General features: G+C 40.9%; 2 protein-coding genes across 2 annotated transcripts; one reads left to right on the top strand and one right to left on the bottom strand.

The window, feature by feature from the left end:
- Positions 1-1,260: 1,260 nt before the first annotated feature.
- On the bottom strand, positions 1,261-22,063 carry LOC107858519 (pentatricopeptide repeat-containing protein At1g71420). The gene is made up of 2 exons (XM_016703221.2): positions 18,961-22,063; positions 1,261-1,652 (listed from the first exon to the last, which is right to left on the bottom strand). The coding sequence occupies exon 1, from the start codon at positions 21,855-21,857 to the stop codon at positions 19,611-19,613; it is 2,247 nt and encodes a 748-aa protein (XP_016558707.1). The 5' UTR covers positions 21,858-22,063; the 3' UTR covers positions 1,261-1,652; positions 18,961-19,610.
- Positions 4,462-6,284, top strand: LOC124896187. Its single transcript, XM_047407710.1, has 3 exons — positions 4,462-4,817; positions 5,610-5,913; positions 6,030-6,284. The coding sequence occupies exons 1-3, from the start codon at positions 4,462-4,464 to the stop codon at positions 6,282-6,284; spliced, it is 915 nt and encodes a 304-aa protein (XP_047263666.1).
- Positions 22,064-22,668: the final 605 nt, after the last annotated feature.

The following is a 22,668-nucleotide window of genomic DNA, read 5'->3' as shown; positions in this document are numbered from 1 at the left end:
CCGTATGAATTGATATGCACTTAAGTATGAAATACTAGTGTCCTCAATGCCAAGTACTCTAAATTCCCGAAATCTTCATGGTAATCATCCTCAAAGTCATGTACCCTCCATGTCATACATATGCTCTCAATGTCTCAAGTTCGAAGAGTCTTATGAAATCTCTTATGACATCCTAACGTCTAAGAATTGATGAAGTCCATGATTTCCTTAAAATGCTTGCATCACGCTTGAAGTATTCTTGCTTGTGCCATGACTTGTAAAATGATGTTAAAAATATGAAAAGGGCTAAGGAGCCAAATATATGATTTGAGGAACAAGGGATAATGAGACAAATATTGACTTAATGAAAAAGGGCCAATACGCCAAAGATTATGAAAGTTCAATGGGCCAAATATTATGAAGGGGACAATGAGCCAAATATGATACCAATGATACAATACATGTTTTGGGAGCACCACTTAGATTGCCTAGAGGGTGTTGTCTATGATAATTGCCCCAAACAACACATGTTAGTGTAAGTTAATCCAATTTGGGTTAAAGTTGCATCCAGTTAAGCTAACTTGGGTTAAAGTCCTGTCGTATACAGTTAAGTTGCTAGGTCAAAGTCCTACGGCTCTGTGATTAAATGTCTGTTAGTATGTGTGTAATTGCTATAAGTACATGATGTCAGCTAGTCACATCCCCTCACATGGCATGGTGATTAGACGGCTTGTTACCTTCAGGTCAAAGATCGAGTGCCTTGATGCATGGGACTATACTGGATATGTTGTTATATATTTATATGAAAGCTAAGTGATGACTTGTTTCTGCTATTCCTTTTGTTTCCGCATGATTGTTGTTCTTCTGATATTTTGGGAAAGGTTTGACTTACCTACCGGAAGGTTACTGTAGGTCTCATCATGACCCTTCAGATTTTTTGGGTCGTGACAAAAAAGAGAAAAATTCAGAAAACCTGATGTTCACGAAAAATAGAAAAGCCAGAAAATTGGAATTTGGTATGATCATATCTATGTTTCGCAGTACACATCCTTAAAGATGGACTAACACAGAATTACTAAGCTAAGCGTAAAATAAGTTATATTTAAGGAATCACCCTTTGACGTACCTCAGACGCATGTTTATAATATAATTAACTATGTTGAACTAGTAGCTTTGAGTAAAAACTTATTCTAAGCATATTTACTGGAGTTCAAACTATTATTTTCAAGATAGCAGAGATAACTGGACCAAATTCACATAGAAGAATAGAAAATCAAAACATGGTTCCTAAAACACAAGTTGTACAACAAAACAGAGCATAGGCATTCAACCAAAACAAATCAGGCAGCAAGATATTACATATATAGGGTAGGTGAAAAACTGAACTTTACAAAAGAAAAACACATTGAAATTGCAGTCATTGAATCAGCTAACCATCCAAAATGAGAAGAAAAATTACCTTTTAAGTGTGTGACTACAAATGAGCATGAATCCAAGTCCAAAGGAAGCAGTGACAAGCCAAAACAATAACAGAAAATTGAGGCTCTGATTCATGGTAGTGCCATTAGAAGCAAAGAAGATGGAACACTGCCATGGTTTCCACGCTTCAGTTGCATCAATGTCGCCATCCAACTGGATTTCCCTGACAAGATACGAGTCACCATTCTCTTGCCCTGCTGATTTTCAAGGAAATTTTCATCATTGCCTCAACAGTGGCCTCAAACTAACATCAGCTAGAGAAGAGTCACCAAGCAAAAGTTCTGGTGAATGGAACCGTTCCGCGACTAGATAAAACTGTGGCAGAGAGAACAATTGGTATCACGATCCAAATTATTGGATCGTGGTGACACCTACCCTAATCCACCTAGATCGGAGAACCCTTACCATCCCTTTAAGAAATCAAGCAGAGGTCTTTAATTAGCTAACAAAACAATTTTTATTACAGAAAAATCCTTGTAAAACATTAAGTAAATATAACTATTTTAGGATCTTAGTCTAAACAGGTACAAGAGAAGCTATTAGAAATAAGGATCGGACATAACTTCCACCATGAGTGAGAAGAGTGGGAGCTGTTGAAGAATCACTACCACAACAGCCAAGAAACCAATACTAATCCCTGCAAAAGACTATATTTCGAAATTTGTATAGCAAGAGTAGCATCAGTACAAACCACACGTACTGGTAAGCCTCATCGGTCGACACGAATTGAATTACACAAATATAACATAAATAAACGCAGGAAAACATGCATTCTTTTAACTCATTTCCCAACCCTCAAACGTTCCCTCTTTCTACCTTTTTTCTATCTTTCGATTATGATTCCCGAGATACCGCTCTTTCTCTTTTACTCTATCACCCGGACCACTAAGTCTGGCCTCACACCAAGGATCAACATAACCTCTAAAGATAACCACAATGAGGGAAGCCCTAGACCTAAGTCAAGATCCTAATAAGTCATCTAGCATACCTGGAGGAGACCCAATCAGACTTGTGACCTGTCCACCCGGTTCCCCGAACATTAGCTCGAATTTATTTCCTAACTTACAGTCGCCCTTCTCCATATCCTGCTAACATAGAACTCCTTAATCAACCTTAGCCTCCTTGGTCAACTCACCGCCTGAGGTAATATAACCAGTCAGGCCTCAACAAGAATTATGTAAGGATCCTATGAAGTTAGTTGAATAAGGGTTTTGCTGATTTTGCAGAATTGGGGGGATCTAGAAGGACATGTGGGAGCATCACATCTGATCAGTAGAAATAGATGAGTGGACCAGATCAATTCAATTAGGGATGATCCAACGGTGAAGATTAATCCAGGAAGATATTAAAAGGGCCAACAGTGAAGATTAATCCAGGAAGATATTAAAAGGGCCATTACTTGGCAGTTGGGGATTATGACAAGACTGGTAAATTAAGATATTAAAAGGGCCATTACTTGGCAGTTGGGGATTATGACAAGACTCGTAAATTTCCTAACAAACTTTCCCTCCTCCTTATCTCTCTTCTTCTCTTTTTCTTCCTATTCTCTTCTTATGACAAGACTCGTAAATTTCCTAACAAACTTTCCCTCCTTATTTTCTTTGTTTTTTAAACAATTCTTTGCCCAAGAAAAAATATGAACACCCTTAACTAAAAGTCTGGCTCCGCCACTGCCTGCAATGGTGGTGAGTCGGGTCCATCTGAAGGGTCACATAGACCGAGGGGCCAGGAGTGGCCTGATGGCGCAAGGGGAAGAAATCACCAAGCAGCTCGGTTCGAAATTCCTTATTTTGATGGGGATGAACCTTGTTCATGGTTGCGCAAGTGTGAACGCAATTTCCAGTATAAATGGCATTGTGGATTCGCAGCATAAACTTGATGCAGCTGTCCTCCACTTCAATGGTAAGGCTATCATGGTTTTTCTCCTATCATATAAGCAACGGAACAGTTAGTTGGCGAGAATATAGTGAAGAAATATGCAAGAGATTTGAGGACGCAAATAACAGTAAACTCATTTTAATTGGAGAATTTAAGAAGATTGAACAGACGGGTACAGTGAACGAGTACTTAGAGAAATTTGAAGAATTAAAAGTGGGGGTGTTGATTAGGAACCCTACTATTCCTGAAAGTTTCTTCCTAGAATTTTTCGTGGAAGGGTTGAAGGAAGACATTAAACACACTGTACGAATGTTAAGTCCATTCACTTTAACTCAGGCGGTCAACAAGGCAAGACACCAGGAGAAGGTGATTGATAGTTGGAATAACAAGGGTAAAAGGCCTTGGAATAGGGGGCCACCTCAGAGCTATGGCTCTAGCACTCTTGCTTGCAAAACTCCTGGTGGTTGGTTAAGAGGACCAGGAAATGGAGGAAATGCACACGTGGGGGTTAAAAGGAATCACAACCTATGCTACAGATGTGGAGACAAGTGGTTCCAAGGCCATCAATGTAAGAATAAGCAGTTTAATACCATATAAGCTGTGATAGAAAGCGTTGAAGAAGAATCAACAGTTAATGCAGCAGGGGTGATAGAGAACATTGATGAATTGCCAGATACAGAGGTTATAGATGAGGCCGTTAGCCTGAATGCTTTATCAGGGACTGAGGACCCAAACACCATCAAACTCAATGGGACAGCCAAGAAAAGAGTCTTGACAATGTTATTAAACTCCGGAAGCACCCATAGTTTCTTGGATATGGAGACTGCAAAACTGATAGGTTGTGTAGTTAGGGAAGACAGACCTATGAGAGTTACGGTGGCTAATGGAGAGTGATGAGCTTATACTCTTGCCCCAAGCTAAGGTGGAAAATTCAGGGCATTGAATTTTATTTTTTTTAAATTGGGGGTAGGGGAAGGGGAATGGGGGAGGGTATTACAATGTGGGGAATCGAACCCTTACCAACAAGGTGAGAGTCTAGGTAACTAACCAACTAAGCTACTAAGATTCCCCCAAGGCATTGAATTTGAAGACTCATTTAGGTTGATTAAACTGGGAGGATCTGATATGATTTTGGGTGTGGATTGGATGAGAGCACACAACCCTGTACTCTTAGATTTTGTGGCTTACAAGGCTGAGGCAACACACAATGGAAAAAGGGTGGAGTTAAGAGGAATCTACAGTAAGGCCTTATTACAGAGTATGTCAGGGAGCCACTTAAGACAACTGTTCAAGAAGGGAAAGGAGGTTTGGGGGCATTTGTTCACAATTACCGCAGAGGACTTGGAAAAGAAGTCAAATGAATTACCTCCAATGATCACTGAGTTACTGCAACAGCATGAGGACGTGTTTGAGGAGCCTAAAACTTTACCACAAGCAGACAACATGATCATTTTATCCCTCTCAAACCTGAAGCAGCACCTGTAAGTATCAGACCATATAGATATAACTTTTTTCAGAAAAATGAAATTGAAAAACAAGTCAAAGAAATGCTAAGCAGTGGTATCATTCAACCCAGTCACTCCCCATTCTCCTCCTCTGTTTTACTAGTTAAAAAGAAGGATGGAAGTTGGCGATTCTGCATTGACTATAGGGAATTAAACAAACTTACTATTAAAGACAAGTTTCCTATACCTTTGGTTGATGATTTGTTAGATGAATTGCATGGCTCTTATATATTTTCCAAGATAGACCTTAGGGCTGGCTACCACCAAATAAGAATGAATGAAGCAGATATCCCCAAAACATCCTTTAGAACTCATTTAGGCCACTATGAATTCAAGGTTATGCCATTTGGCTTGACTAATGCTCCAGCCACCTTCCAAAGCCTAATGAACTCTATATTCCAAGACTATTTGAGGCTGTTTGTGTTAGTTTTTTTTTATGATATCTTAGCCTACAGTCCCGACATTCATGCTCATACTATACATTTGAAGAAGGTTTTGGGCATTTTAAGAAAGGAGAAGTTGTTTGCTAAAAGGTCAAAATGTGCCTTTTGTCAGTCTCAAGTCGAGTACTTGGGGCATATTATTACTAGTGATGGGGTTTCTACTGACCCCTCTAAAATTGAGGCAATGGTGAATTGGCCCACCCCTAAATCCTTGAGAGGATTTTGGGCCTTACAGGGTATTACAGGAGGTTCATTAGATCATATGGGCTCATTAGTAAGCCCTTGACAAATTTACTCAAGAAAAATGCTTATGAATGGTGTCTAGAAGCAGATTCTGCCTTTCAGACACTCAAGTAGGCTCCAGAGGCATTGGTGCAGTTCTCATGCAAGAGGGTAGGCCACTAGCCTTTTTCAGCAAGGCTCTTACACCTAAACATTGGGGGTTGTCTACATATGAGAAGGAATATATGGTTGTTTTAGCTGCCGTGGACAGATGGAGGCATTATTTACAAGGGGGTCACTTTATTATCAAGACTGATCATCACAGCCTTAAATACCTCCTTGAACAGAAAGTGACAACTGCCTCGCAGCAAAAGGGACTTGTTAAGATCCTAGGGCTGGATTATGAAGTACAATAAAAAAAAAGGTGGATAATCGAGTTACAGATGCACTATCTAGAAGAAATTTAGAATCTGAAGGGTCTTCTCTTAATGCCATCACCTCCTCTGAACCTACTTGGATGCAGGAAATAGTGAATAGCTATGAACCTGATCCAATGTCCTCACAGTTGCTGACAGAACGCATCACCAGCCCAGACTCTAAACAACATTACACTCTCCAGCAAGGGGTGATCAGGTACAAACAACGAATTTTTGTTGGTAGAGGTGTTGATCTCGGGAGGAAGATTTTCCTTGCCTTGCATGCTGCACCAGTTGGTGGTCATTCAGGGCAGATGGGTACTTACAAAAGAGTTAAGAATTTTTTCTATTGGCCAAAATGAAAGAGGAGTTGTTTAAATGGGTTGCAGAATGTGATATATGCCAGAGGGTTAAGATTGAGAAAGTGATGACACCAGGCCTGCTCCAGCCACTTCCTGTTCCAGAGCAACCATGGCAAGACATTGCCATGGATTTCGTTGATGGCCTTCCCACCTCATCCAACAAGAATGTGATCCTAGTGGTGGTGGACAGATTGACCAAATATGGTCATTTTCTAGCACTAAAACACCCCTATACAGCTGCTTCTGTTGCTGGATTATTCCTAAAAGAAATCTACAAGTTACATGGTCTTCCCTACACAATTATCACTGATAGGGATGCTATCTTCACTAGCCAATTTTGGCAACAACTCTTTAAATCCACTTCTGTCATTATCCACTTCTTACCACCCCCAATCTGACTGTCAAACGGAGAGACTGGATAGATGTCTAGAGACCTACTTAAGGGTTATGACCTCTTTTAATCCCTCACAATGATCTAAATGCTTGCCTTTAGCCAAATGGTGGTACAACACTAAGCACCACTCTGCCCTCAAAACCACCCCATTTCAGGCTCTGTATGGGTTACCATCCCCAGTTGTTCCACTAGGGTCTCTACCCTACCCCACAAGCACTACGGTTGGATCATTCTTAGCTCAAAGGCAGTTACTTTTACAGCAGTTGAAGGACAACCTGTGTCACGCTCAGGCTCGAATGAAATTTTTTGCAGACCAGCATAGGTCGGAACGTACCTTGGAGGTGGGAGATCTTGTATACCTCAAGCTCCAGCCCTATAGACAGACATCTGTGTCAGTTCGCAGAAATTTGAAGTTGAGTACAAAATATTATGGACCTTACAAAATCTTGCAGCGAATCGGATCAGTGGCTTACTGTCTTGAACTTCCAGCTGACTCCCAAATCCATCCTGTTTTTCACGTTTCTCAGCTGAGACGTCGGGTGGGTCCCGCAATCCAACCTCAGCAACAACCCCCATCCTGCGATTCTAATGGCAACATCTTAACGCAACCCATTGCTATTTTAGATCGGCGACTTGTCAAGGTGAACAACTCAGCCCAAGTCAAGCATCTGGTGCAGTGGGCAAATTTGGGCATAGACGAGGCTACCTGGGAAGACTGGGGCTTTGTTCGTAGTCAATTTCCAGATTTCGTGGCTCAGTTGACCCCATCTCGACCTTGAGGTCAAGGTCGCTTTTTGTCGGGGAGGTATTGTAAGGATCCTATGAAGTTAGTTGAATAAAGGTTTTGCTGATTTTGTAGAATTAGGGGGATCTAGAAGGACACGTGGGAGCATCACATCTGATCAGTAGAAATAGATGAGTGGACCAGATCAATTCAATTAGGGAAGATCCAACGGTGAAGATTAATCCAGGAAGATATTAAAATGGCCATTACTTAGCAGTTGGGGATTATGACAAGACTCATAAATTTCCTAACAAACTTTCCCTCCTCTTTATCTCTCTTCTCTTCTTCTTCCTCTTCTCTTCTCATTCTAACCTAAATTCTCTCTTCTCCCTCCCAGTTCTACCACCCAGTTCCGCCATTACAGTGACAATGGAGCTTGGACGTCGGATATTCTTAGTAGTTTCCAATTAGCTTAAACTTCCCATTTAGTGGTGAATTTCAGTGTAATAGCTAGTGGAGTTGTAATTCGATATATCAATAAAATTCCCAATTTCGTTCGTTATTCGATTAGTGCATAAGTTACATAACAAATTACAAGCCAATTTATAAGCGGTCAAGACATCACAGAAATACGACACCACAAGTTAATACACACTCAAACAACATACATTTAGCACACCTAGTATCAAATAAGCGGTATAGGATATTCAACAAACAAATTAACAAAGTTATCACCAAATTTCAACCATAACCTAGTCAACCCCCGTACTCTAAGAATATCCAAGTCAGCAAACCATGACTCTAATGACAGCAGTCCCAATTTATATGACAAGCAACTGGACCACATAAGAATTCCAATTATCTCAACATGTAAGCATAATCCCCGATTTTCTCATGGAACCGTCAAGCTCACTTGACCCTCCTACATACACGCTATGGTGATGCATCCACCCACTAGACATGACCTGCAGGGGACAATCTCTGTCTATATACTAAATCCCAGACGCAAGTGTCTGCCAACCTTGTTTCACCAAAATCCTGTGAGAACATTTCACTATCGAAACATTCCACATTTAGCAATGAGATAGGTCAAAATCATACAACGTAAAAAAGATCATTTGCATTGACCATGCCAAACAACATGCACTAACAAGCCCCACTACAAAGTAGTTAACACGCACATATAGCACGAATTGGATTTAAACTACAATACCAACACCTGTGCTACTGGTTAGAGCCTTAATCACAACTCATCCATAACGCTATGTCCTGAAAACTACAGTAAGATTACCACCCTAGATCATTTGAAAACTTGCCCCCATCTTTACATGGTGCTATCCCTTTACTCAAGATTTAACTAATAACCAGTAATTCGTACCTCCCACTACCCCAATTATGAGTCTACGACACAGAACCATTCAGATCAAGGCATAAGTATAGGGTGACATGACAATGTATATAAACAATCCATAATTGTACGTTACCCGAACCCTAACAAATTTTAGCCATCCTAACTCCGTGCCCGAAAGCCTAGACATGAAATCTCATGTCCATCTACGTTACAATCATGCTCTCTACAACCTCAGCTAAGCTGGATGTCAGCCAGCTGTAGGAAGAGCGAACAAAAGCAAAATCCAACCTTGCCAAGATCGCTAACACATTAATCCTTGAAAATTCATGGGTTTGCACCCATCTGTACCCCTTCTCCTCTTCTCCATGGTTCCAAGATATGGAAGGCAACCCTAAGGGTTTTTGGAGCCTCTCACGTTGTTTATTCCAACCACAGTGGAGAAAAGAAATAAAACCCGCTAAAGTGGGTATTCTAGTCTGCATTATCCCGCTATAGCGGCATGCGCACCGTTATAGTAGAAAAAATCCCGCTATAGCAGCCTGACTTCAGCCCGACCCAACTCCATTAAGTTCTGAATTTTTTAACACACATGGCCCCGCATAATTTTACTAATGAAATCCCGATAATATCCTCACCCTGCACTAATATTGAGGCGTTTCCTAGTAACGACGGCTTAGGTCATTACAACAAATATCAATTTACCCATGTTCGTCCCCGGAATGTCAAAGAATGAATCGTCTGGATCTAGATTTTTGAATTTACCACCCTTCCTGTGAGGTCGTACGCGTACGCAACTAATTACTGATACTTGGACCCTATTTTGTAATTGAGATACTCGGCGAATTCACATAATACAAATACCTAAACCCAATCACTAGACTTCTAGTATTGAATCCCTGTTACCGATCTAACTAAAAGAGATATTTCGTGCGCACAAGGCACAACGCGAAACAAGGAATTTATTCTCCAAACACCCGAAAACTCGTCAACTACAAACATCGAACAGGGTACTTAAAAATTTTGAAATCCAAAAATTTTGTGGAACTCGAGGAGGGACCCCGTTATAGCGGCGCATGCGGCCCAAAGCAGTTTAAAGAGGGGAGAAATGGGTTCATTGCCTATTTCTCTCCTTCTCTCGAAAATTAAACTCCCCCCTCACCCAATCACTTCACTCACGTCGTTGAAACAAGGTAACATTCAACTCCCTTACTCTCTAATACTTGATTACTCGCGAAATTGCATGCGTTAGGCTAGAATCATGTCGAATAAAGGGATTTTTGAGTTGAGTTTTAAAATTCGATTCTTGGGGCTTGTTTGAATCGAAATTCAAAGCATGGCTGCTTTTCTTACGTTTAGAACGCTTCAATTGCGTTTTGGGCATAAGAAACTCAAAATTACAGGTTAAAGTAAGCCGAAATAAAGGAGAATGCAAAGGGTCCTTTTTGGTTTTGAATTGACGATTTGAGCATGATTTAGGAGTTATCATGCCCGAATTTGTGTAAAATAGTTCTAGGATACTTTTGGAGAACTAATCCGAGTTCGAAACTGGAAACAGGTGAACTTGAGTTAAGGGGCGCCATTTTTGCACCCCCTGACTGTTGGGGACGAAGATGGTCGTTATAGCGGCCTTCATCGGTATAGGGGCACCACTATAGCGGAGAAATTCCCAACTAAAAGCTGAAATTTATTAAACTTTTTAGTTCGATACTTTCTTGACGCTTGATGATTTCAAACGAGTTCCCTTGTCGAAATTTGTAGGTTAAACATCTATAATGGTTGGTAATCAAGGAAACACCTGCCTACGAAAGATTTCTCGACGAAGCTAGTCGGGCACGATACCGTAAGTACCGTCCAATGGGGCTTTGCTTTGAACAGGGCTTCGGCATAGCGCCTAAATTCTACAACCGACTGCAGGAGTTCAGTTGGGACCCATTGGTGGTAGCTCCCCCGACCGAGTCTCTAGCTGGGTGAGGGAGTTCTATGCCATACTCCGTACTATGTTTTGGGATTCCCCTGCCTCACCATCCGCATCCGAGGATTGGACGTCCCGATTGACTCTCGCACTATAAATGAGGTGCTCGGAGTGCCCCACGCCTCCAATGTCGATTACATAGCTAAGGCCTAGGAGATGGACATGGTATGGCTGTGGGACACTTTGGTTCCGGAGGAGTTAAGGGAGCAGGTCTACTGAACTTCGACTGAGGGTGTCACCAGTACTTACTTTTAAGCCGAGCTAAGACGTGGCTAAACCCGGTGATCCGAAGGAATCGTTCGTCGAACAACACTACTGACGTGACCTATCCTTGGGCCTTGGTGGTGGCCTGCGCTATTGAGGCATTCGACTGAATGCTGGGCCAGATTGTGATGGAGTGGAAGGACTTCTACCGAGGCACTAAAAAGGGTCCCTACCTCCCTGGACTGGCATCTGAGTTGTGCAGGCATGTTGGGGTACCGAAGGAGCCTAATGATGTGGTGGACAGATGGACATCCCCTTTCACCCTCTCACCCGTGGTGGACAGATGGACATCCCCTTTCACCCTCTCTTGGTGAGAGCGCCCTCGTCCCAGAAGAGAAAGAAGAAAAAGGCAGGTGGGCCAGAGAGTAGCAGAGCTATGGAAGATACCTTTGAGGTAGACGAGGATGATGATGATGATACCCCTCCCTCCCAGTCCCAGCCCCTGATCCCTAGCAGCTAGTTGGAGGCAGATTTGGCCGCAGTTAGGAGGTCCATGGAGCAAGGTTCCACCGCCCCTTCCATTGCCATGTCAACGCTCCGCTAAGAGCTCGACGAAAGAGGAAGAAACGCTCCTGGGATCACTTGCTTGTCCGAATATAAAAGACCATAAAGGTCATTGTTCGGGTGTGTGGCACCCAACCAAGAGCTTTCCCAATTAGAGCCGGAGGACACAAAGACGTTTCCCTTCCTGAGTAGTGCAAAGGGAAACGACCCTGCCCCAGCAACCCGCGACTGACTGGGCACCCAACTAGGTTCCTTTTTCCCCTCCCCACTTATTTTATGATGGTGATTGGTTTGCCCCCATTTGGGGCATGTAGTAGACATTATACTTTCCTTTTTTAATTTCCTGCACATGGATGCTAATCTTACCCTTCCCCGCATTAATAATATAACCTATTTGTATGGGATTTACACAATTTTTTATATTCAAGCAATGTTCCCTACTCAAAATGTCCAAATAAAAAAGCCAAAGCAAGGGTCAAAACAGGCTACTGCCACTGCCTCGCTCGTGTGTAGGCAGCTATAGTGGCACAGATAGTGGTCGCCCAGATTTTTGTCATAACCATTTCTTTTCGAACCCCCTTAATACTAGTACTGCAATTTCAGCCACATTTATGCCTTGTTAATCGCCTAGAAACGAGTTCAGACGCTTTATAACAAACCACTAACACCACTTTATTACACACTAAGTTTCACGAAAATATAATTACAAGAGAAATTCCTTTTTAAACTACCTCGCTATTGTGGATTCAAACCTTGTTTTACACAATCGGTAAACTTTAGCCCTGTCAATAGACATAACCACGCAAATTCTATGCATTTGACTAGGCTTAGCACAGATTCCCGATTTTCCAGCAACAACTAGAAGTCAGACCCAGCATAGTTGCACCTTTTCACAATTATTCAAATAGGTACGAAACATGAGTACTCAGCACTCTTAGCCTTTGGCACTGGCTTAAACCTTTACTTACCATTATCCACAGTATACTCATAGTCAAAGCTTTACCTACACCCCACAACACATAGCAACTCATAACATTTACATAGCAAAAATTCACGCAAATCAAACAACTACATCATAATATGTGTGAGAAAATATAATAAGAAGAATATTATTGATTTGTTGTAACTACATTATTACATTCAGGCCCTTTTTATAGACAATACATTCCAATCCTTTTCCTAATAGGACACTACATTACAATCCTTTTTCAAGTAGAATTTCATATGCTATTCCTATTCCTACTCATATTCTAACACTCCCCCTCAAGCTGGTGCATAGAAGACATATGTACCAAGCTTGTTATGGATGTAACTAATATGAGAATCGGTGAGGGACTTGGTGAAGATATCTGCAATAAAACTGATAAGGACTGCTTTGGACGTCTGGGAGACCTCAATTGAAATGGAACAAACTGGAAAAATGATCCGAAAAGTAGTAAATATTGCCGTAAAGTCGATGTGTCGCTGGAAAATTGCCGAAAACTGGTATAAAATATACGGGTCATCTCGAAATCAAAAGACGAGTAGATCTTGAACATAAAAGTCACCAGAAACTTAGTCGAAACATGCTCACACGCCGGATTATTAGATTTGATGGCTGAAATATGACTATAATCTGAGGAAAAAAAAGTATATGGGTAGGGTCGGAATGATGACAAGACCCTACTAAAAAAAGAAATATGTGTAGGGTCGCAATGATGGCACGACCCTATTGAGAAATAGAAATTATATGAGTAGGATCGGAATGACGGCACGATCCTACTGGAAAAGAGAAATTATTTGGGCACGGTTGGAATGATGGCACGACCCTACTGAAAAAGATCTGAGGAATCACCGAAAAGACGTACGGAACTATGTAAATTAAATCTGAGGAGTCACCAGAAAGATGCATAGTGCTATGCAACTCAGATGTGAGACAGTAGTCCGAAAAGATGCACGGTGCTACGCAAATCAGATATGAGAAAATAGTCACTGAAAAGAAGTACGGTGCTAAGAAAAATAGATATGAAAAAGTAGTCACCGAACAGATGCATGGTGCTACGCAAAGATATGAGAAAATAGTCACTAGAAAGATACACAGTGAGTCAGTGTCCCAACTTTTGCTAACATAATCATTGGCCAGACGGGCGGCATATATGGATTATAGCCGCCCGCCGACAGCTGAAACTCTTTGATTCTTTACCAAGATCGTGGAAGCTTTGATACCATGATAAAGAAATGGACCTTGGGCTCTAACTCAACCTCAAAAGCTAGCTCATGAAGGGAGGATTGCCCCAGACCATATAAGGAGAGCAAGGACCCTTTAACCCACCGATGTGGGACTCCAACAATATGAAATCTGGGAAAAAATCAAATCAATCTTCATTTGTTCATGCCTCATTAAGATCTTCTAATAGCACCTGTGGTGACCCGAGTAGGTCATCTAGTATGCCTTACATAGCCATTAGGCCAGATACTAATTGGAACCTTCCCGATTCCAATTTCTGTTGCTTGTATCCTTCCAAGCGGAATCAAGTGACATCCACTTGCCTTGTTAAGATACCAATTAGACTCAAATTGTACATCAACCACATGACCGCACGAGAGGAAAGAAAGAAATGGAACCTTTTTCCTAAAATGCCTCATTAACTTCCCGAAAATTAGATGTGAATATCAACACACCAATCCGCAGGACTCTACTCGACATTTGCTCTTGTATGGGGAAACTTGTAACCTAGGCTTTGATACCAAATTATCATGACCCAAATTACCGAATCGTGAGGGCACCTACTCTAATCCACCTAGATAGGAGAACCTATTACCATTCCTTTAAGAAATCAAATGGAAGTCTTTAATTAATTAATGAAACAATCTTTATTATAGAAAAATCCTTGTAAAATAGTAAGCAATTATAACTATCCTAGGATTTAATCTAAACAGGTACAAGTGTTGCTAATAAAAAAAAGGACTAGACAATACTTCCACCATGAGTGAGAAGAGTGGGAGTTGCTGAAGAATCACTATAGCAACAGCTAAGAAATCAACATGATTCCTGTAAAAGACTATCCCAAAAAGGGTATAGCAAGAGTAGCATCAATACAAACCACACGTACTGGTAAGCCTCATCGGTCGACCCGAATCGAATACACAAATATAACATAAATAAGTAGAGGAAAACATGCATTCTCTTCACTCATTTCCCAACCCTCAAACGTTCCCTTCTACCCTTTTTTCTATCTTTCAATTGTGATTCCCGAGACACCGTTCTTCCTCTTATGACCTAATCACCCCGAACCACCAAGTCTGGCCCTACACCAAGGATCAACATAACCTCTAAAGATAACCACAACAAGGAAAGCCCCAGACCTAAGTCGAGATCCTAATAAGTCACCTAGTATACCTGGAGGAAACCCAATCGAACCTGTGACCTGTCCACCCGATTCCCCAAACATTAGCTTTGTTTATTCCCTAACTTACACTCGTCCTTCTCTATCACCCCGAACCACCAAGTCTGACCCCACACCCAGGATCAACATAACCTCTAAAGATAACCACAACAAGGAAAGCCCTAGACCTAAGTCGAGATCCTAATAAGTCACCTAGCATACCTGGAGGAGACCCAATCGAACCTGTGACCTGTCCACCCGATTCCCCGAACATTAGCTCGATTTATTCCCTAACTTACACCTGTCCTTCTCTATATCCCGCTAACCTAGAACTCTTAATCAACCTTAACCTCCTTGGTCAACTCATCACCCGATGTAATATAACCAATCCGGCCTCAATAAAAATTACAAGCCAATTTATAAGCGCTCAAGACTTAACAAAATACGACACCACAAGTTAATACACACTCAACCAACATGCGTTTAGCAAACCCCGTATCAAAAAGCGGTATAGGGTATTCAATCAACAAGTTAACAAAATTATCATTGAATCAAGTTCAGCGAAGCTAAATCGAAATAAGTTAAGAGACAAAAGTCAAGTCAGTCATAACCTAGTTAACCCCCTGACTCTAACAATATCCAAGTCCGAAAGCCACGACTCTAACGACAACAACAACAACATACCCAGTGTATTCCCATCAAATGGGGTTTGGAGAGGATAAAGTGGTACACAGTCCATCCCACTACCTCAAATGAAGTAGAGAGGTTGTTTCCGATAAACCCCCAGCTCAAGACAGGTAACAATATAACAAACAAAACACATAAAAGCATGCAACCACAAGGTAATACTATAATAACAGATAGTAAAGGATAATAACAAAAATAAGACACGCACAAGGTAATACTAAAAAATATCTATTCGAAAAACATAGATATCACCAATACACCACAGACGTACTCCTACCCATTAACCCTCTACCCTAATCCGCCTCCTCCACACCTTCCTATCAAGGGTCATGTCTTCCGTAAGCTGAAACTGCTCCATGTCATGTCTAATCACCTCCCTCCAATACTTCTTAGGCCTATCTCTACCCCGCCCTAAAACCATCCATAGCCAGCCTCTCACACCTTCGTACTGGAGCATCCAGGCCCCTCCTCATCATATGTCAGAACCATCGCAACCTCACTTCCCGTATCTTGTCCTCCACCGAAGCCACTCCCATCTACTCTCGGATAATCTCATGTCTAACTCTATCCCTCCTGGTAAGTCCACACATCCATCGCAAAATTCTCATCTCCGCCACCTTCAACATCTGTATGTGAGAGTTCTTAACTGGCAACACTCTGCGCCATACAACATAGTCGGTCGAACTACCACTCTGTAGAACTTACCTTTGAGTTTTGGAGGCACCTTCTTATCACACAAAACTCCCGAAGCGAGCCTCCATTTCAACCACCCTGCACCAATACGATGCGTGACATCCTCGTCAATCTCCCCATTCCCTTGAATCATAGACCCAAGGTACTTGAAACACTCACTCTTCTGGTTGACCTGGGAATCAAGCTTCACTACCACGGCCGCCTCGTGCAACAAATCACAAAACTTACATTCCAAGTACTCGGTCTTAGTCTTGCTCAACCTAAATCCTTTAGACTCAAGGGTCTGTCTTCAAAGCTCCAACTTATCATTAACTCCTCGTGTTTCACCAATCAGTACAATATCATCGGCAAATAACATACACCAAGGCACCTCCCCTTGGACATGTCGCGTCAAAACATCCATCACCAAGGCAAATAAAAACGGGCTAAGAGTCGATCCCTGGTGCAACCCTATCAAAATCAAAAAGGCTCTGAATCCCCTCCTGTCATCTTCACACGAGTCTTCGCATCGTCGTACAAGTCCTGGATCGACCTACCGTAAGCCACGGGCACCCCCTCTAGCCTCTAAGCACCTCCACAAAATCTCCATGGAATTTTGTCATATGCCTTCTCAAGATCAATAAACACCATGTACAAGTCCTTCTTTCTCTCCCTAACGACAATAATCCCAATTTATATAACAAGCAATCGGACCACATAAGAATTCTAAGTATATCAACATGTAAGCATAATCCTCGGTTCTCTCATGGAACCATCAAGCTCACTTGACCATCGTACATACGCGATGAGTGACGCATCCATCCTCTAGACATGACCGGCAGGGGATAATTTTCGTCCATGTACTAAATCCCAGACACAAGTGTCTACCAACCTTGTTTCACCAATACCCCGTGGGAACCTTTCAAATACTGAAACATCCCACATTTAGCAATGAGATAGGTCACAATCATAAACGTAAAAAAAAAAGCATTTGCATTGACCATACCAAATAACATGCACTAACAAGCCCCACTACAAAGTAGTTAACACGCACATATAGCACAAATTGGATTTAAACTACACTACCATCACCTACGCTACTGGCTAAGGCCTTAATCACAACACATCTATAACACTATGTCTTGAAAACTACAGTAAGGATTACCACCCTCGATCATTTAGAAACTCATCCCCACTTGTGCATGGTGCTATGCCTTTCCTCACGATTTAACTAATAACTGGTAATTCGTGCATCCCACTATCCCACTTATGAGTCTACGACAGAGAACCAGTCATATCAAGGCATAATTATAGCGTGACAGGACAATGTATATAAAAAATTCATAATTGTACATTATCCGAACCCTAACAAATTTTAGCCATCCTGACTCTGTGCTCGAAGGCCTTGACATGAAATCTCATGTCCATCTACGTTACAATCATGCTCTCTAACACGGGACTATGCTACAATCAACCTTACTTACCTGGATGTCAACCAGTTGTAGGAAGGACGAACGAAAGCGAAATCCAACCTTGCCAAGATCGCGAACACGTTAATCCTTGAAATCCAAGGGTTTGTATCCATTTGTACCCCTTCTCCCCTTCTCCGTGGTTCCAAGATATGGGAGGCAACCCTAAGGGTTTTTTGAACCTTCCACGTCGTTTATGCCAACCAACAACAACAACATACCCAGTGTATTCCCACCTAGTGGGGTGGGGTCTGGGGAGGGTAGAGTGTACGTCGTTTATACCAACCACAGTGGAGAAAAGAAACAAATCCCGTTTAAGTGGGTATTTTGGTCTGCGTCATCCCGCTATAGCGGCATGCGCACTGCTATAGCGATGCTGCTATAGCAAAATAAATCCCGCTATAGTAGCCTGATGTTAGCCCGACCCAACTCCTTTAAATTCCGAAATTTTTAACACATGCGGCCCCGCGTAATTTTACTAATGAAATCCCAATAATATCCGCCCCCACCCCACCCACTGATATCGAGGCATTTCATAGTAACAACGGCTTAGGTGATTACACTTGGAGGTCAACCTCACTGTCATTCTCAAGTCTTAAATTTAAAACAAATTCAAAACACATTTAAAGTTTGATGTGGTACCTGATAAAACCTAGAAATTGTCATGTTTCAGAACAAAAAATAACTGCAATGGTAAGCCGCCAAAATTGTTGTTAGAACGTAATAATTCATTTTCTTGCCAAAAGAATTAGCAACATGTTCTTGAACACAAAAGCTTTCACAACTAATAATTTTACGTATTTCTTAAATAGTATGTGGAAAGTTATTCTCTACTATTAAATAAATATTTGTGTGGAATTTTCACAAATAAGTTAGTTGCAAAGATGCTCAAGTGTATTGACACCTAAAGCCTGACATCAAACGCCTTACCAGGCACAGCGGAGTAACTGTTTGGAGTCTTTTGACTGTTAGAGAAACGACGAGATGTAGAATTTCTTGATACAAGGTTTGGGTATAATAAATTTTCAAAAGAGATGGACTTGACTCCACAAACATTAATTTCAAACCTTGGAACATAATTGCTCACGATTTTGCTGCCCGATCTCACAGAGTTTCAAGTAAACAATATGAAAATAATGCACTACATTTAGGTCTGCGCTCTGCATAGACATGTCCATATAAACAATTTTTTAAAAAAAGGAATACAACCTGGATAGGCAGACGGGAAGCAGGAAATCAATCAGAGATAACAGAAAAAGGAGTGTATGCCTAACCTGATTTGAGTCATAGAATGTTCAAAACGAGACTGAACAGGAACATGTGATGTTGGGCTTTGTCTTTCCGTAGTATCCAGGGAGTGAATGGGTGGAACGAACATGGAGGTCTCTGATGCAGTGACAGGGGAACATTTTTTTTCTTTTCATCCAGGGAGGGAATATTTAGAGTGAAAAAAGATTGGGTGAAATGAAAAAGTAAAACTCTTCTCTCAATTACTGATCTTTATAGTGGCAATTTCATATGATTGTCGGCAAAAAGGTACCTTTTCTAGGCTAATGAATATTTGCTGGTAATATTTGATCATTAGAAATCTGATACTAATGCTGCTCCAATTTCTGAACCTTTGAAATTTACTGCTCCATCAGAAAACACTCTCCGACCAGGGTAAAAGTGATTTTTGTGGTAGTGCCTCTTCAATTCTTCTACCTTTTTTCTTCATAACTGCACTGTGATAGAAAGGAAAGCCCATACTCACCCTTGATGCTCCTAATCCAACCTCTTTCAATTTTGTGTAATCTAAGTGTGATACAATCTTTGATGATTCACTTGGATAGATAGCATGAGAAAGATGAACACCAAAGAAGGTTCCTGAACTTGAAGCAGGTAGAAATTAGTTGGCTTGAGTTTACCAGTAATCGGCTTGAGTTTACCAATAATCAATGCAAGAGCAGGCTCCATTCTTAAAATGATGGAAACGGTTTGAATCTCTCACAACAATCTCCCTCTCAATTAGCTTTGATGATAACTTCATAAAGTTGTGGCAATCAATACAAATACGGATGTTTTTTATAATCTTAATGGCACAACAGCTGGAAGGAGCTTTGGTGGAATCTAGTAAAGCATATATCAGTGCAAGCTTCTCACTGTGATAATATAATTGCTCTTCTTTTTGTTCTTCTTCTACGTCATGTAAAGATGAAGTTGTCTCAGGGATATAACCAATACGTTTCAATTCTTTCACAAAGTCCTCCAGATTAGTATATATAGCTGTCCTGTCTGGATGTTGCAGGCCTCCAGAAGCAAACTCATGCACCAAACCCCGAACTTCTGTCCAACTCAATCCAGGCTGCTTCGAAACACCAAGCCCTCTCATTTGCTTCCTAAGATGACCTGCTTCATCGAAGCTATGAGCTGAGCAGTATACATTTGACATTAGTACATATCCTAATGAATTTTTTGGATCTAACTCCTTCAACCAAGATGCAGCTATTTGGGCCAGCCCAGATTCACGATGTTTGCGGCATGCTCCAAGAAATGCACTCCACACTACATAATCTGGCTGCATGGGCATTTCTTTTATTATTTTCTCTGCCTGGAAAATATGACCTGCTCGGCCAACAATATCGACTATACATGCATAATGATCGAGTTGAGGAACAATACCATGTTTTTCAAACATAGCATCAAAAATTTGAATCCCTTCTTCCACCATTCCAGCATGGCTGCAAGCTGAGAGCAAAGCAACAAAAGTGGCCGCATCAGGTTTCACATCCATTTTACCAAAAAGTCCCAATGCTTCATTTGCTTTGCCATGCCATGCATAGGCCTTCAACATTGAATTCCATGTCACTATATCTCTGTATATCATCTCCTCAAAAACCTGATTGGCCTGAGGTATCGAGCCACACCTTGCATATGCATGTATCAATGCATTACCAAGCACTACAGCATCCACAAAACCAGATCTAATCACTTTGCAGTGCACCATCAAGGCATTTCTATCTGTCACGAGTCCTGCACAAGCTTTCAGTGCAATAGAAAAAGCATAACTATCTAGGCTTAATCCCTCTCGGAGCAACTGACGAAAAAGGAGAATAGCTTTCTCAGGATCTCTTTCCGAAAACGCCACAATTATTTCAGTCCACAACATGAGATCTTGACATCCATTTGTTTCCAGAAATAATTTGTAACAATCGCTAACCTCTCCTCGAAGAACAGAATAACCTTTCACCAAAGCAGTCACAATCCCAACATCTAGTATAAGCCCCGTTTTCACACAAACGCAATGCAATTGGAAGCAACTTTGAAGAGACCATGAAAAATCAACTTCATCCACTCCTAAGAGAGAAGAAAGTACGCTGACAAGAGTGGCGCGATCAAACCCCAAACTATCACGATGCATTAAGGAGAAAAATCTCATCGCCTTATCGCCTTGTCCACACATTTGAAATAATGCTATCATTGTATTCCACGAAACAAGATTATGGAATTCCATATCATTGAAAACCTTCCACGCCTCACAGCAATGACCAGTACCCATCGAACTATTTCTCGAGTACATTGCAATCAAAGCATTACCCACATAAACACATGTATCGAAACCTGTTTTGACTACAAGTGCATGCACTTGCCTACCACGCGATGAACTACTATCACAGACAGAAAGAACACTAGCATAAGCAAAATCATTAGGTCTATAATTATGAGCTAACATATTAGAAAACAACCGAAAACATTGATCAGTCATTCCATATTGAGCGTAGCCCGAAACAAGACAAGTCCAAGAAACAATGTTTCTTTTGGGGGTATGATCAAACAGTTGACGCGCACATTCGAGATCACCACATTTTGCGAACATGTTAAGAAGATGATTGATAGCGTAGAGTTGTTGAGGTGCGTGGGAATGCGTGTAGTGGTGGTGGTGGAGGATTTTTCGGCCAATATCAAGGCGATGAAGACGGGCGCAAGCGTGGAAGAGTGTGGCGTATGTCTGTGAAGAATATTGGGCATTGTTTGTAGTGGAGAAATAAGAGAGTATGAGTTGTTCTAGTCGGTGGTGTGTGGGTTGCGCTCGCAGCCTTTGGAGGGAGGAATTGAATTCTGAAGGAGCGAGAGTTGTGAATAATCGAAGGAAGGAGGAGGAGAGGACACTTGGGGGTAGTGCTTGGATCATTTCAAACACTTTATATGCTTTTAAAATGGGCAGAGAGTTTAGGCATAGTGACCCCACTATCCCCTTATATATTGGTGTTATATTGTATGAAAAGCCTTATCATTGTGAAGGGAAAAAAAATGTAAATTAAGGTTTGGATTAATATTAACACGCTTACTCTGAGTCTTGGGTGTAGTGCTTGGATCATTTCAAACACTAAATGCTTTTAAAATGGGCAGAGAGTTTAGGCATAGTGACCCCATTATCCCCTTATATATTGGTGTTATGTTGTACGAAAAGACATCATTGTGAAGAAAAAAAAATGTAAATTAAGGTTTGGATTGATATTAACACGATTGCTCTTACGGGTCGTTTGGTTTGAAAACAAGTTATACCGAAATTAGTTATGTAGGGATAAGTTACGATGGAATAAGTTATATTGAGATTAGTTATGCTGGGATTATTTTTTATTGATTGTTTGATTTGTTGTATTCAAAGTAATATACATGATATAATTTCTAGGAATAAATTGAGTGATTACCAAAATATCCTCCATCTTATTTAACTTTATATATATATATATTTCTTTTTAAGCTTTAAATATTCATTCTTAAAATTTTTTATTATTTTTTAGAGAAACTAAAATATATAAATAAACATAATTTATATATTTTACAACCATTTTGAACAGTAAACTGTTCAAAATTTATTTATTTATGAATATATTATACATTAATTAAATATAATTTATGTGTGTGAGAGAATATATTACGTTATATATTATGTTATATATAATTTAATTATATATAACATAATATATAACGTAATATAT

The sequence above is a fragment of the Capsicum annuum genome, chromosome 2 (assembly GCF_002878395.1).
Source record: "Capsicum annuum cultivar UCD-10X-F1 chromosome 2, UCD10Xv1.1, whole genome shotgun sequence".
Classification (NCBI taxonomy): domain Eukaryota; kingdom Viridiplantae; phylum Streptophyta; class Magnoliopsida; order Solanales; family Solanaceae; genus Capsicum; species Capsicum annuum.
The sequence above is the reverse complement of the archived record's forward strand: the minus strand, read 5'-3'. Positions and strand labels throughout refer to the sequence as shown.